A 13,644-nucleotide genomic window follows, 5' to 3' on the forward strand; every position below is an offset into this window, starting at 1 on the left:
GGCCCATATAGCACCAGAGTGGCTTACAAAGTTCAAGGCAGGAGCATCCCCAATGTGCCTTAAGTGTAAAATAGAAGTTGGTGCTCTCACTCATTGTCTGTGGACATGCCATAAGATTCGTAGATATTGGGACAGTGTAGCGAATGCCTTGGGAATGGAGATTTGGTTGGACCCAATATCTCCTCTTTTGAGCATTCCAAACTTCCCTTCTCTAGATGCATACAGGAAGAAACTATTTACTATCCTTCCCTTTTGTGCAAGGAAAAATATTTTAAATAAGTTGGGTATCAGAAAACCCTCCAGGACTTTCAAATTGGCATAGGATAGTTATGGAATATATTCCCCTGGACTTCCTTACGAATATGGTGCACCAAAGAACGGATTTTGAACTACACCGATGCAGATGTATCAGCCATACTGTTTAGGGCCTTTGTTTAGCCATGAGGATAGCGTTTATTGTTTCAGGGGCCCCGGGAGGAAGAATCCCGTATGGGTTTTGTTGTGACTTGATATAATTTTATTTGGAATGTGTATTTATTTACCTTTGTTTTCCTTTTTTTGTTGTGGTCTTTTTTTATACATAGAGTTTTCTTAGATCTTATTTGTGTTTCGGTAGTTTGTATAATAGATTAGTAGTTAGCTTTCTTAATTTTATATTGGTGCTGTTATTATACTGTAAAGTGGATACACTATTTTGTATTAATTTTGTAATTTTGTAAAAAAAAACCCAAAAACTTTTTTCTTTTCTGATGAAAATATTACAAAAAAAAAGTATAAGGTGGTCTCATAAGGGAAAAGATCTCCCCAATGAATGTTAGGTCTTTAGGGAGTACTGAGGAACAAAGAGACCTTGGTGCACAAGTCCAGAGATCACCAAAGATGTCAGCACTAGAAGGCTGGTAAAGAAGGCATATGGGATGCTTGACTTTATTAACAGGGTTAAGAATATAAGAGCAAGGAAGTCATCATCCAACTTTATAACACATTGGTTAGGCCACAGTGGAACACTGTGCGCAGTTCTGGTCACCACACTGTTGGAAGGGTGTGATTGCACTGGAGAGGTTGCAGGGAAATTCACCAAGATATTGTCTGGAATGAAAGCTCTCAGTTATGAGGAGAAGCTGGATAGAGTGTATTTGTTTTACCTGGAGCTGAGGAGGGAATCTGATTGAGATATACAAAATTATGAGACGCAAAGACAGAGTAGATCGTGAAAGTCTCTTTCCCCATGCAGGCGGGTCTAAGACATAAGTTTAAGGTGAGGAGCAAGTGGTTTCGAGGAGATCGGAGGCAAGTTTTTTGGTGGTAAAATATGAAACACTCTGTGTGAGAGGGTGGTAGAGGCAGGTACTTTCACAACATTTAAGAAGCATGTGGATGAGCACTTAAAATGCCAGGGCAGAGTGGGCTATGGACCAACTGTAGGTAATTGGGAAGAGGGTAGCTTGGTGTTTGTTAGTCAGCCTAATGTCTATGGGCTGAAAGGCCTGTTCTATGCTAGATGACTCTCTCTCTAACTTCTGAATGAAGATGTTAGCTGGTGGTTATATGACTTTGTCCGTGTGGAGCTGCTCCAGTTCCTCAGTCTCAGGAACAACTGATGCATGTGTTTGATGTAAAATGGCAAGACCGAACAACTGTGAGTCTTACATAAATTTTATTGTTTTGTGAAAATCAGATACAAAAAGTAGCAAAAATTCCACAAATTTCACAGCTACTAGCATTTTTCAAAAATTATAAAAATTAATAAAAAAAGAAAGCATTTTAAATTAAAAAATACTCCAGTAGTTCTTGATATTTCTAAAGTGACAGAGAGTCACAAGCCCCAACATGACCAGTTCAAACCGACCGACACTGTTTATCCATGGCAGGAAACTGAGGCTCAGATACGGAGAAATAGCAGTGCTCTGAGTGTGCCTGGAGGTGATGCTGTTGACATACGGGGAAGTTTGTGGATGGGGGGCATGGAAAGTTTGGGAGGGATGGAGTTTTGGCTAAGGGGTGGGTCTGGAGGGAGATTAAGATCTTGAAGGAATTAGGAGACGGGGAAGGAAGGTGGTGGTGGGGGGGAATTGGTGGATGGGAGAGAGTTTGAGGAAGGAAAGGAAGGTGGAGGACATTCGAAATTGGGAGACAGGTAACTGAGGGATAGAATGTTGGGAAAACAGAGGTGGATCTAAAGGAGGGATATGGATCACTTCAGAGGAGCTGGAGGTGGGTTGAGAAGCTGGAAAGCAGGAGGGGTGTGTTCAGAGAAGGAGGAGGTCAGACGTCAGCTGTGACCTGTGTCACTTCAGTTCTGTTGACACTTGGCAGAATGGGGTTGACTGGCGTCAATTTGGGTGGTATGATAGCTCAGTGGTTAGCACTGCGGCCTCACAGCACCAGGCACCCAGTTTTCATTCCAGCCTCAAGCAACTGTCTGTGTGGAGTTTGCACATTCGCTCCATGTCTATGTGTGTTTCCTCTGGGTGCTCTGGCTTCCTCCCACAATCCCACGTGCAGGTTAGGTGAATTGGCCATGCTAAATTGCCCATAGTGTTCAGGGATGTGTAGATTAGTTGCATTAGTCATAAGAAATGGAAGGTTATAGAGTAAGGGAATGGGGTGAGGTAGGACACTTTTCAGAGGGTTGGTGTGGACATGTTGGGCCAAATGGCCTGTTTTCACACTGTAGGGATTCTATGATTATATTCTATGAATTCCCACCATCACTGGGGCTGGGCCCCTCACAAGGCCATTGCAGGTCACTGATGTGAAACAGTGGCCAGCCCTAACAAGAGCTGGCTTTCGTTCACTATTTGTGCTGACATCCAGGAATGTGACAGCAATGTGCACTCCTCGCAGATTCAGACTCACCCATTACCTCAGCCTTCCCATGTCTGGCCTGCAACACCACTCTCACTTTGGCAGTCCCCCAACTGGCCCTACCCTTTCCCACATCCCCCCAACTTCACACAGTACAGACTGACAAGCGAGATGGTGCAGACAAGGGTGGGGGTGGATGGAGAGAGAGAGAGAGAGAGAGAGAGAGAGAGAGAAAATCAGGAGGTGGAATGAGTGGATAGATAAAGCTGATCTCATGTTGGTGAGTAGTCAATGGAGGAACTAACCTTCTTGTGGGAAGCTGGAAGGAAGGTACGGAGTTCAAATGTCGTAAGCATTGAGCTCAATGAGAGGCAAGTCACCACAGAAATGTATACAACATTGAGTCAACAAGTTAGTCACAGAACAGGTGGTGACTACTCCTTCAGAAGCTTAGATGCTGCAAATCCCATCATTGTTCACAAAAGGTATTTAACTCTATCAACAAACATTTAAACACTTGTACACCGAATGTAATAAATGTAGAGAAACCAGAACACTCCAGGCATAGAAGGTTACTACATGCAGAGGGTGTTACTGGAGAGGGACTTGCTGCTCAATCCTCACTCGGTTTTAACAGCTGGAAAAGCTAAACTACAAGTAAAGTAGAAACAGCCAATCAGAGATCAAACATTTTGAAAAAATACTGAAAATTGCTTGGGGTGCTGTCTTGAGTTTGCTATGGGTGAGGAGAGTATTACTGGGAGTGAAGAGCACATAATGGGGTGCGGAAGGTATTGTGGGAATTTGAGGAGCATATTATGGGCTGTCAGGAGGGTATTTGGCGGGGGTGCAAATGGAATTTGCAATCTTTACTCAAACAAAGCCGTTGCCCTCTGAGACTTCATCCTAGTGATCAGTTTATAGTTAAGAACGTACACCTCAGCCTGCGAAGTCTGGCAGAAATTCAATTATTTATAAGTATTCAGTGACAACATGACATGAATCGCACCAACATGCTCTTCGACAATCACGCTCATAGTCAGAAAGAATAAGACTCAAGGTGGGATAGGACCTCAGTCACAAAGTCCTGCATCCAATCAAATTACACCTTGAACAAGCTAAACTACGGGGAGCACAGAACAGAAAAGTCTGGAATTTTAATTATTTTTGTATTATAGTTAGCTTCTTTCAAATACAAAAATATATATTTCTCAACTTGTAACTTTGATAGTAACATGTTCCAGGAAGCTCCATGTAATTAATATCCTCAGTAACGCCAGCCAGCTTTCAATGCTTCAATATCACTGATCAGAGAGCGTGCAAGATATATTGAGAACATCTGTGGGAAATCGAAAGTTTCAATTAACATCTTCCACAACTTAAAATTAAAAATGGTCTGTTACCACAATGCCCAGTGGAGGTAACTGTGCCCCACTGACGGTCAGTGTGTGTGGGCCAGTGATGGTCAGTCTGCATGGAGCTATACCCCAGGGAGAATCAGTGTGTGCGGAACTGTACCTCAGTGGGAGTCAATGTGTACAGAACTATACCAAAGTGAGAATCAGTGTGTACAGAACTGTGTCTGGTGAGAGTCAGTGTATACAGAACTGTACCCAGTGAGAGTCAGTGTGTACAGAACTGTACCTCGGTGAGAGTCATTTCTACAGTACCCCAGTGTGTAGGGAACTATACCCTGGCAGGAGTCAGTGTGTACAGAACGGTGCCTCAGTGAGAGTCAGTGTGTACTGTACCTTGCTGGAGTCAGTGTGTATGCAACTGTGCCCTGCCAGGAGTCAGTATGTATGTGGAACAGTACTGCAATGGCCGTCAGTGTGTGTATGACTGTACCCCAGTGAGAATCAGTGGGCGTGGGACTGTACCCCAGTGACAGTCAGTGTGTACAGAACTGTACCCTGGTGAGAGGCAGTGTATACCGAGCTGTACCACAGTGAGAGTCAGTGTATGCGGAATTGTACCCCAGTGAGAGTCAGTGTGCACAAAACTATACCCCAATGAGAGTCAGTGTGTATAGAACTGTACCTCAGTGAGAGTCAGTGTGTACAGAACTGCACCTCACTGAGAGTCAGTGTGTACTGTATCTCGCTGTAGTCAGTGTGTATGGAACTGTACCCTGCCAGGAGTCAGCATCTATGTGGAATTGGAAGAGCACAGCAGTTCAGGCAGCATCCAAAGAGCAGTGAAATCGACGTTTCGGGTAAAAGCCCATCATTAGCTTTTGCCCGAAACATCAATTTCGCTGCACTTTGGATGCTGCCTGAACTGCTGTGCTCTTCCAGCACCACTAATCCAGAATATGGTTTCCAGCATCTGCAGTCATTGTTTTACCACATCTATGTGGAACTGTACTGCAATGGGCGTCAGTGTGTGTGGAACTGTTCCCAGGGAGAGTCAGTGAGTGGGACTGTACCCCAGGGAGATTTAGTGTGTTTGGGACTGTACACCAGTTAGAATCGTGTGTGTGATATTGTACCCCAGTGAGAGTCAGTGTGTGTGGGACTGTATCCCGGAGTGGGTCAGTGTGTGTGGGACTGTACCTCAGTGAGAGTCAGTGTGTGTGGAACTGTACCTCAGTGATAGTCAGTGTGTGTCTGGGACTGTACCCCAGTGAAAGTCAGTGCGTGTGGAAGTGGACGCCAATGACAGTCAGTGTGTGTGGGACTGTATCCCAGTGTGGATCAATGTGTTTTTGTATTATTTCAGTAAGATATATGTGTTTAAAGACTAAGCTGAAAGTGAGTAATGTGTAGATGTTGTGAAGAGAAAGAATGATTCTAACCTGCAGTAAGGCAATAACCAGGAATGCTCCAGCTACAAAGTAGATGTTCTTCGGTAACCAGTCCTCAAACGCCTGGACGCAGCCCTTGGTGTAAATGATCAGACTGTCTTCTATTGCATTCTGGAGAAGGACAAAGTGTGTTTTAATGTCAGCTGAATTCCATGCTTAACTCCTGTCCCAAGATAATTTCTGATTGACCTGCCTAATTCCCCAGATTCCAGCAGCTCCAAACAGCAAACACACTCAGTGTCTGCCTGCCTCACAATCCATACCTTCCTGTTGCGCCCAGGTCTCCTCATCATGGACCCTGGACATGGGCTTATTTGCCCAATCCTGGACTAAAGACACAGGTTCTGATTTGCCCTGATCCAGGATATGGGCTGGATCGAGCTAGGTGAACGTTTAGTGAACAGTGTTGTCGTGTTGCTGGGTAAGAAGTGGACAGAGTTTGTTTGTAGACACAGACTTCTGTGTCTCTGTGCTCATCGAAGGAGGTTAGTGCTCAGGAGCTGTTACTGCCAGCACCTCTGACACAACCTGGTCTCCACAAGGACAAGATGAGAATTGTGACCACATTTAATGGAGACCTCCTGAAGGAAGGATCAAACAGAGTTCAGGCCCCTTTCAGGGGTGGAATGTTGGGAATAGCAACACTCTTTGTGAACGGAATCTAGTCATTATAATCCTGAGTAACTCTCAACATGGCACTGTGGAGGGACCACAAGAAAAAGAACAGTGTAAGATTTATACCTTACTCTGGGATCGGATGTCATAACCACACTGCGTGTTCACAACAGTCTGCTGCAAAAGAAATATAAATTTTATCTCCAGTCTGCTTAGACTTGCACAACGTTTCTGTCACTCCCATACCCAGTGCACTCTCAGCAGATTCTCCTCATTCCCACACTTACTGTAAACAGTGACCATCAATTATAGATACATTGCAGAGTGATGATCATTCCCACATGTACTGTACAGACTGACCATCACATCTACATCCACTTCACAGAGTGCCCACCCTCTGACACCCACTGACCATCATTGCCACACCCAGTGGAGAGTGATCATCATTCCTATATCCGCTATAAACAGTGATGGTCATTCCCACATCCACTGTGCAGAGTGACAGTCAATTCCATGCCCACTGTACAATAGACTGACCATTGCAGCCACACCGAATGGAGAGTGACCAGAACCCTTGCTCCGAGAGATAATCACTCCTGCACCTGCAATGGTACACGTCTCTCCTTCCTAAAGTGCTGACTTTCAAGTTCTCAGTCCTGAGAACTCACTGAGTAAGTTGTTTTCCTATTAGTCAGTCTTCAGTTCAGGTAAGTTTTACAAATTTCAACAGGTTTTTGGTAATCAATATCTTGACCTGTCCTCTCTTTTTTTAATCACATTCCCTTTTAGCTCTGTTAATTTCTCTCTGTATAAATCTCCCTTCTTAACTATCTTTGCTTTGAGAAAGGAAAGCCCTGTTCCAACACATCACCATGGTCCAGGGAAATCTCCCTTGCACTCTCTCCAAGGTCAGGCCATCCCTCTTGAGATCTGTGCCCACAGTTGAACAGTATCTTGGCTGAGGCCTTGCTAATGATTTGAGAGGCCTGGCTTAGAATAACTTCCCTGCTTTCAAATTCCAAGTCCTCTTACTAATTAACAAAACCCAGACAGGAGTTTTGGCTTAAATGTAACAAGGTTCTCAATCTGACCTACTATTTGTAACTTTTTGTACACCTGCACTCCCAGCAACTTCATTGCCTGTAAAGTTGCAGCATTGAGTTTTAAACACTGCCTCTCCTCCTGTTGCCTCCAATAATGTGGCATCTCACACTTTACTGTATGACATTGCCTCCAGTGTCTTTACCCATTTCAGAAGCCTATGTCCTTCTGAAGACTATATCTATCCTCCTCAATGTTTACTTAACTTCTGACTTTTGTGTCATCTTTGAAATTATGTCCTGTATGTGAGAGATTAGAAATGTTGTTTTTGCAGGTGGGGGAGGGGGTGTAGCCGGGGGGAAGGGAAGGGGAACATTATACAACAGTCGAGGAATTCTTGTAGCATGTAGCATACTTAAGGCTAAGACTTTAATGAATATAGAGGGTCTTTTAATGAAAGTAGTTTTAAGCTAGGAAATAACTTTAAAGTGTTGTAGTTGACCATAAAAAGAAGCAGCAGGGGCATTTCTCAATAAAGCTTATAGTATGATAAGAGAAACTGGATAAAAGCACAAGCTGTAACAAACAAGGAACAAAGAATGCAGACAAGGACAGCAGATGGCCAGATAAGAAAATAACTAACAAGTGAGGTAATCAGCTTATGATAGGATGGGAAAAGGGAGGTGTGATTTCGCAATTTGTAAACTAAATAAGAATGCTAACAGGCTGTTTTCGCGTGCATTTCTGCTTGATTGCAGAAGCGTCCGGTCCTTGCAAGGCTGTAATAAATTGTTCTTGGCTTTGTCTCAGGCTGATTAATTTGTGAGTGAGTTCTGGTTCTCACAATTTGGGGGCTTGTCCGGGATCCAAAACTCAGACTGCTCGACACTCTTGGGATGACGGGGGAGGTGCGCCTCGCTGATTTCAGTGATCTCCGACTCCCTTGTTTGTCGTTCGCAGTTTGGGCGAGTACGACCCGGACTGGGAGACCCTGGAAACAAGGCAGGCAACTCTTGTGCACAAGACCCGGATAGGGAAAGGTCTTAAAAGATATATCCGGGCGACCGGGGGCGGTGGTATTTGCTGCAGGAATTGACACGGGATGGGGCGCACCGAAATGACCAGGTAACTTTATGCACAGACCAAGGTAAGAAAAGAGACCTTTAAGTATTGACTTGGTGGTCAATAAAATTAAGCATATGTCAATGGAAAACAGCCCATGTCAGAAGGGCAAGTAGCTGAAGGGCTACTGAGGGTGCACTTCATAACTAACTTATGGCCAGATGTCCAGAAAAATATTCAAAAGCTAGTGGAGTCGTTGCAGGAAGCTCAAAATGTCTGTGAGACAGGGTGTGTGTGTGTGTGTGTGTGAGAGAGAGAGAGAGAAAAGAGCTGTACAGCTAGTAGATAGTTTAACCCTTTGTGATTTGGTTTGAATACATATTTGTTTGTTGGTGATTGAATGTTTGTGCTTTGTTCCCTTGAGCTTGAGATCTGGGACTGTTTTGAATCTGATTTCTACTATGAAAATTTTAACATGATTTCTTTTAAGGTTAAGGATTTTACAGATTATGAAATTAAATGTTAACTCCTGTTCTTTTTACAGGTCATGACTGCCTTCTAACTAATCTCTTTTACCCTTACATAAAAGTGATTTATGGAGAACAGTTGAAGTCTCAAAAAGCATATAATTGGTCAGATTAATTGGCCGAGTAAGGTGTCTAATCAGGACCCTGAAGGGGGTGTGGAAGAAGGTGACACCGGACCTCGTTAAGATTAATTAAATTAGCAACAATGGGAGGCATGGTGAGTTGCCTGGGTAACGATCGATCTGTAAATAACGTTAATATTCTGCCCAACAGTCCTTTGGGGAAAATGTTGGGTAATTAGGAACACAACTCCCAGATGCGGGAAAAAGATGAGGCTACAATGATAAACTATTGTTATTTTGTTTGGACTAGAGAAAGTATTAAGGCGCCTGGTATTTTTTGGCCCAAGTATGGGTCCGGTGAGGATCGACTGTGTGAAGATCTTAATATATATGTCAATTGAAAAGAAACATACAGTCAAGAAGAGTCAGAATATGCAGCTTGTTGGATAGGGAGCACGGGAGTAAAATTATGTCCCATGAATACGGAGGAATCAGGGAAAGAACAGAAAAAGAATGAACAAGGGAAGCCATAATGGGATCCCTTAACGTGTTTGCCACTCCCCGGAACGGGCCTAAAGCTCCCGAAGTAGAACCGAGTCCAGACACAGAAAGGAGAACGGACTCTGAACTAAAAGATACAGAACCTAGGGGCTCAGAATCACTCGAGCCACCACAAGTAAAGGAAGGGCAGAGATAATGGAAAATGTAAAATTATGTCCCTTAAGAGAGGTTCCGATTGGGGAAGGTACAATCGGATATGTAAACGCTCCCTTAACTAGCAGTGAAGTTAAGGTCTTTAAAAAGGAAATGAAAAGTTTAATAGAGGATCCGGTTGGACTAGCCGAACAATTAGAGCAATTCCTAGGGCCTAATTTATATACCTGGGGAGAACTGATGGCAATTTTAGGAACGTTATTTTCAGGGGAAGAACGAGATATGATTAGGAGAGCAGCTTTAGAGGAATGGGAAAAGCAGCACCCAGTTGGGGAAGAAGGGGCCCCAGCAGAACAGAAATTCCCAAATGTTGACCCTCATTGGGAAAATAATGACAGCGAAGATAGGGAGTTGTGGGATATAGGTAAAGTAGTGTTACTTCTGCAATTATAATTATTTATACAAAGTAAATGAACTCACACCAGTGTGTAATTGTTTCAGCCAAGAGCTGAGTCAACAAGAATGGAAACTGTGTGGAGGAAATGCATAATTGTTTTTTGTATTAGCTAAAATTGTATGCAAGAAAGAAACAGGACTGCAAAACAATGGTAGATAATACAGGCGAATAGATAAGATGCTGTGAGGGGAGGCAGTTAAGCTAGATACACCTGTACAAACAGTAGGCATAAACATCTGTTTCCCACTTTTACAGAAACATAGGAACAAACCCCAATTAAAAGGGTCTTAACAATAAGATGCTGAGAGGGGAGGCACAGATGGAGGGAGTAGATAATGGTAAGGAAAGGATAACAATGACCTTTCGGTGAGGCCAGAAATATGCATTTTGTCACAGACAAGGCTGGATAAGGCAAGAGATAAACAGGAGTAATGGGTGCCGGTCTTAGGGAAGTGGAAGATGTAAACAGGGCATGAGCAATGAAATTAAAAAAAAGAAACCAAATTATATAAATATCGAGTATTCATTGAATTCTGTGTGTGTGTCCCTTGCCTTGTAGACAGTGGACATCACACCCTCTTGCAAGAGTGAAATAAAGGACAATGCTGATTTAGATTTTGTCTCGGACTGAAATTATTGAAGTGTGTGAGCTTAGTTTCTCACAGAGTCAATGTAGGATCTACGAGAAATGGTAATATTAGGAATTAAAGAGGCGGCACCTAGATTACAAAACTTTGTTAAGGCCTTTGAAGTATGACAAGAGAAGGATGAAACTCCTTCTGCATTTCTTAAAAGGCTCAAGGAAGCCACAAGGAAGTATTCGGGAATGGATCCCGACAATCAGATAGCACAGGGACTCTTAAAGGTCCAGTTTGTAACTAAATCATGGCCGGACATACAAAAGACATTACAGAAATTAGATGGATGGAGTGAACGACAGATGGAAGAACTGTTATGTGAGGCACAGAAAGTGTATGTGAAAAGGGATGACGAGAAGCAGAAACAGAAAGCCAAAATGATGGTGGCAGCAGTAGAAGAAATAACAAAAAGGAGAATGGGATCAGGGGATAACAGGAAGGGTAGGGGAGGACACGAAAGACAAGGGTCAGATACCCAGGAAAGGAGGCAACAGGCAGGGTGTTACCATTGCGGGAAAATGGGGCATTTTAAACGGGAATGCCCGGAATTAGCACGAGAAAGGGAAGCTGTTTCCCTAATGACCTTAGATGAAGATTAGGGGAGTCAGGGGTTCCTTCTTCCTGAGACCCACCAGGAACCCTTGATAAATTTAAAGGTGGGACCTGAAGGGGAAGAGGCAATATTTTTGGTGGACACGGGAGCGGCACGGTCATCCCTAAGTTTTAGACCTACTGGCATTAAATTGACTAAGGAGTATCTTAAGGTTTCCGGAGTAAAAGGTGAAGAATTCTTGGTGCCTATTTTTGAACCAACCCTAATTAGAAGGAATGATGAGGAAGTGATTGGACAATTACTATATATTCCTGATATTGGAAGTAATCTATTAGGTAGGGATTTGATTATATTGCTGGGCTTAAAAATTGGGGTGGACGATAGTGCAGTAACTGTAACGATGGCTAAGACAACCCAAGGAAGATGGATCCTCCCAGGTGGAAGGGAGTTATTAAGTAAACCAGTCATGAGAAACATCCTAACTACCTTGCACCAAAGCAGTCATTGGGGCTCCCAAGCTATGTGTGACATAGTATTAAGGAAGTACAGATGTAAAGGGATATACACATTAGCCAAGCAGGTATGCGCAGGATGCCCTACTTGCCAAAAGATTAATAAGAAAGTAACGTGAGGGGGGCCAAGAGGTGGAAGAAACCCTGGGGTAGGACCTTTTCAAAGAATACAGGTAGACTACACAGAATTACCTCCAATAGGGAAACAAAAGCACTAATTCGTCCTCATGGATCACCTAACTGATGGAGGCATTTCCAGTGTCCTCAGATACCTCGAAGGGAGTAGTGAAAACTCTTTTAGAACATAATTCCATGATATGGAGTGGTGGAAAGTATAGATTCAGACCAAGGTAGCCATTTTACGTCTAAGATGCTACAAGAAGTAATGGCGGGATTAGAAATCTCTTGGGAATTCCACACTCCTTGGCACCTGCCTTCCTCTGGATGGGTGGAACAAATGAATCAAACTTTAAAGAAGCAATTGTCTAAGCTAGTCCTAGAGACTCAATTACCATGGACAAAATGTTTACCAATTGCGTTGCTACGCATTAGGAATGTGCCTAGACATGATGTAGGCCTCTCTCCTTATGAGATGATGTTTGGATTACCTTTTTTGGGTGGAAGAGGGGAATTACCAAACTGTTGAGTTCAATGATAAGTTTTTAAAGAACAATATTGTGGCGCTCGGCTCTTCTTTGTCTGTCCTTAGGAAGAAGGGTCTGTTGACCCAGACACCTCCACTTGAGTTCGCCGTACAACCGGGTGATTGGGTCCTGATAAAGACCTGGAAAGATACCAAACTGCACCCAAGCTGGGAGGGACCATTCCTAACCCTCCTGACTACTGAAACAGCCATCCGAACTGCTGAAAAAGGGTGGAGTCATCACACTCGTGTTAAGGGCCCGGTGGACGCTCCTTCCCCTCCGGCAGAGTGGCAAGCACATCCTAAAGAAACCCTCTGAAAACCAAGCTGAGCAAAAAGAACGGACTGAGATAAGAGACTATTAAGTACTGGTTAAAAAAACTGTATCCCAAAACAATTGTAAGTGTTGCTTACTTCTCCCTAGTATTTAAAGGGTGAGGGAATAGACAGATAGGGTTGTCAGCTGAAATGAGTGGTCAGCTTTATATTGTCACTATAATATTGGCACTAGCTGCCAAAGAGGGATGGGAGAAATTATTTTACCGCTTTATGTCAGAATTATGCTAAATTAAAGAGGCATACCGACTGTTGGGTATGTGCTGAGATCCCAGATCATAGGGAATCTGGAATTCCTCTCACTGTAATACCACTTACCAAAAGAGAAGTGTACGATGTACAACAATTTGACTCGGGCTCAAATTATACAACTTGGAGATTTGAAAGGGGTACTTATAACTTTGCGGGATGGTTCCCTCGACCAGCCCCCAAAACTCTGGCCTTAAGAGTTTCCCAACGAAAGGAGCAGTAAATCCCACTTGTTTCTGTAACCAAAATAACGCCGCACCCTTCTGATTAGGAAAATCATATTGTGTCTACACCAGCCAAGCCACTGCCATGACCATTCCCTGAATATTGAATGGGACATATTGGGTGCGTGGCTTAAAGACCTACCCATTTATCCCTGGCAAGAAGTACGTTTGGAGTGGCGGATGTAATGGGAATGGGTGCTGGGACCATCCAGTTCAGACACTGCCTCAAAACCAGAAAGGCTGGAGTGGCTGCTGCTACTTTGCCTATATAATTCCCCACTTGAGGCTGTTAAAGAGAGCCCCAAAAATACCTTGGAATAAACAGGGAGCAAGGCGAGTAACCCAGAAAGTAACCAAAGGAGATCGCCTCCTCTGGACTTTGATACCTATGTATGGGACCGCTCTAGCAGGAGTAGAAATACGAAAGTTAGTGGCTTCCCTTGAAGAGTTAGCCAAC

General features: G+C 43.6%; 1 protein-coding gene across 2 annotated transcripts in view; it reads right to left on the reverse strand.

Moving 5' to 3' along the window:
- Window positions 1-1,640: 1,640 nt before the first annotated feature.
- Window positions 1,641-13,644, reverse strand: part of LOC132834984 (tetraspanin-14-like) — a 63,386-nt gene continuing 51,382 nt past the window's right edge. The window contains exons 6-8 of one of the 2 annotated variants that reach the window (XM_060854163.1): window positions 6,356-6,403; window positions 5,606-5,725; window positions 1,641-4,147 (exon numbers count right to left, since the gene is read on the reverse strand). In XM_060854163.1, coding sequence (XP_060710146.1) covers window positions 4,076-4,147; window positions 5,606-5,725; window positions 6,356-6,403 — 240 coding nt within the window. In that variant the 3' untranslated portion in view covers window positions 1,641-4,075. Of the gene's footprint in view, window positions 4,148-5,605; window positions 5,726-6,355; window positions 6,407-13,644 lie in introns of both variants that reach the window. The other variant, XM_060854162.1, reaches the window with a different exon arrangement.

The sequence above is a fragment of the Hemiscyllium ocellatum genome, chromosome 43, assembly GCF_020745735.1.
Source record: "Hemiscyllium ocellatum isolate sHemOce1 chromosome 43, sHemOce1.pat.X.cur, whole genome shotgun sequence".
Lineage (NCBI taxonomy): Eukaryota > Metazoa > Chordata > Chondrichthyes > Orectolobiformes > Hemiscylliidae > Hemiscyllium > Hemiscyllium ocellatum.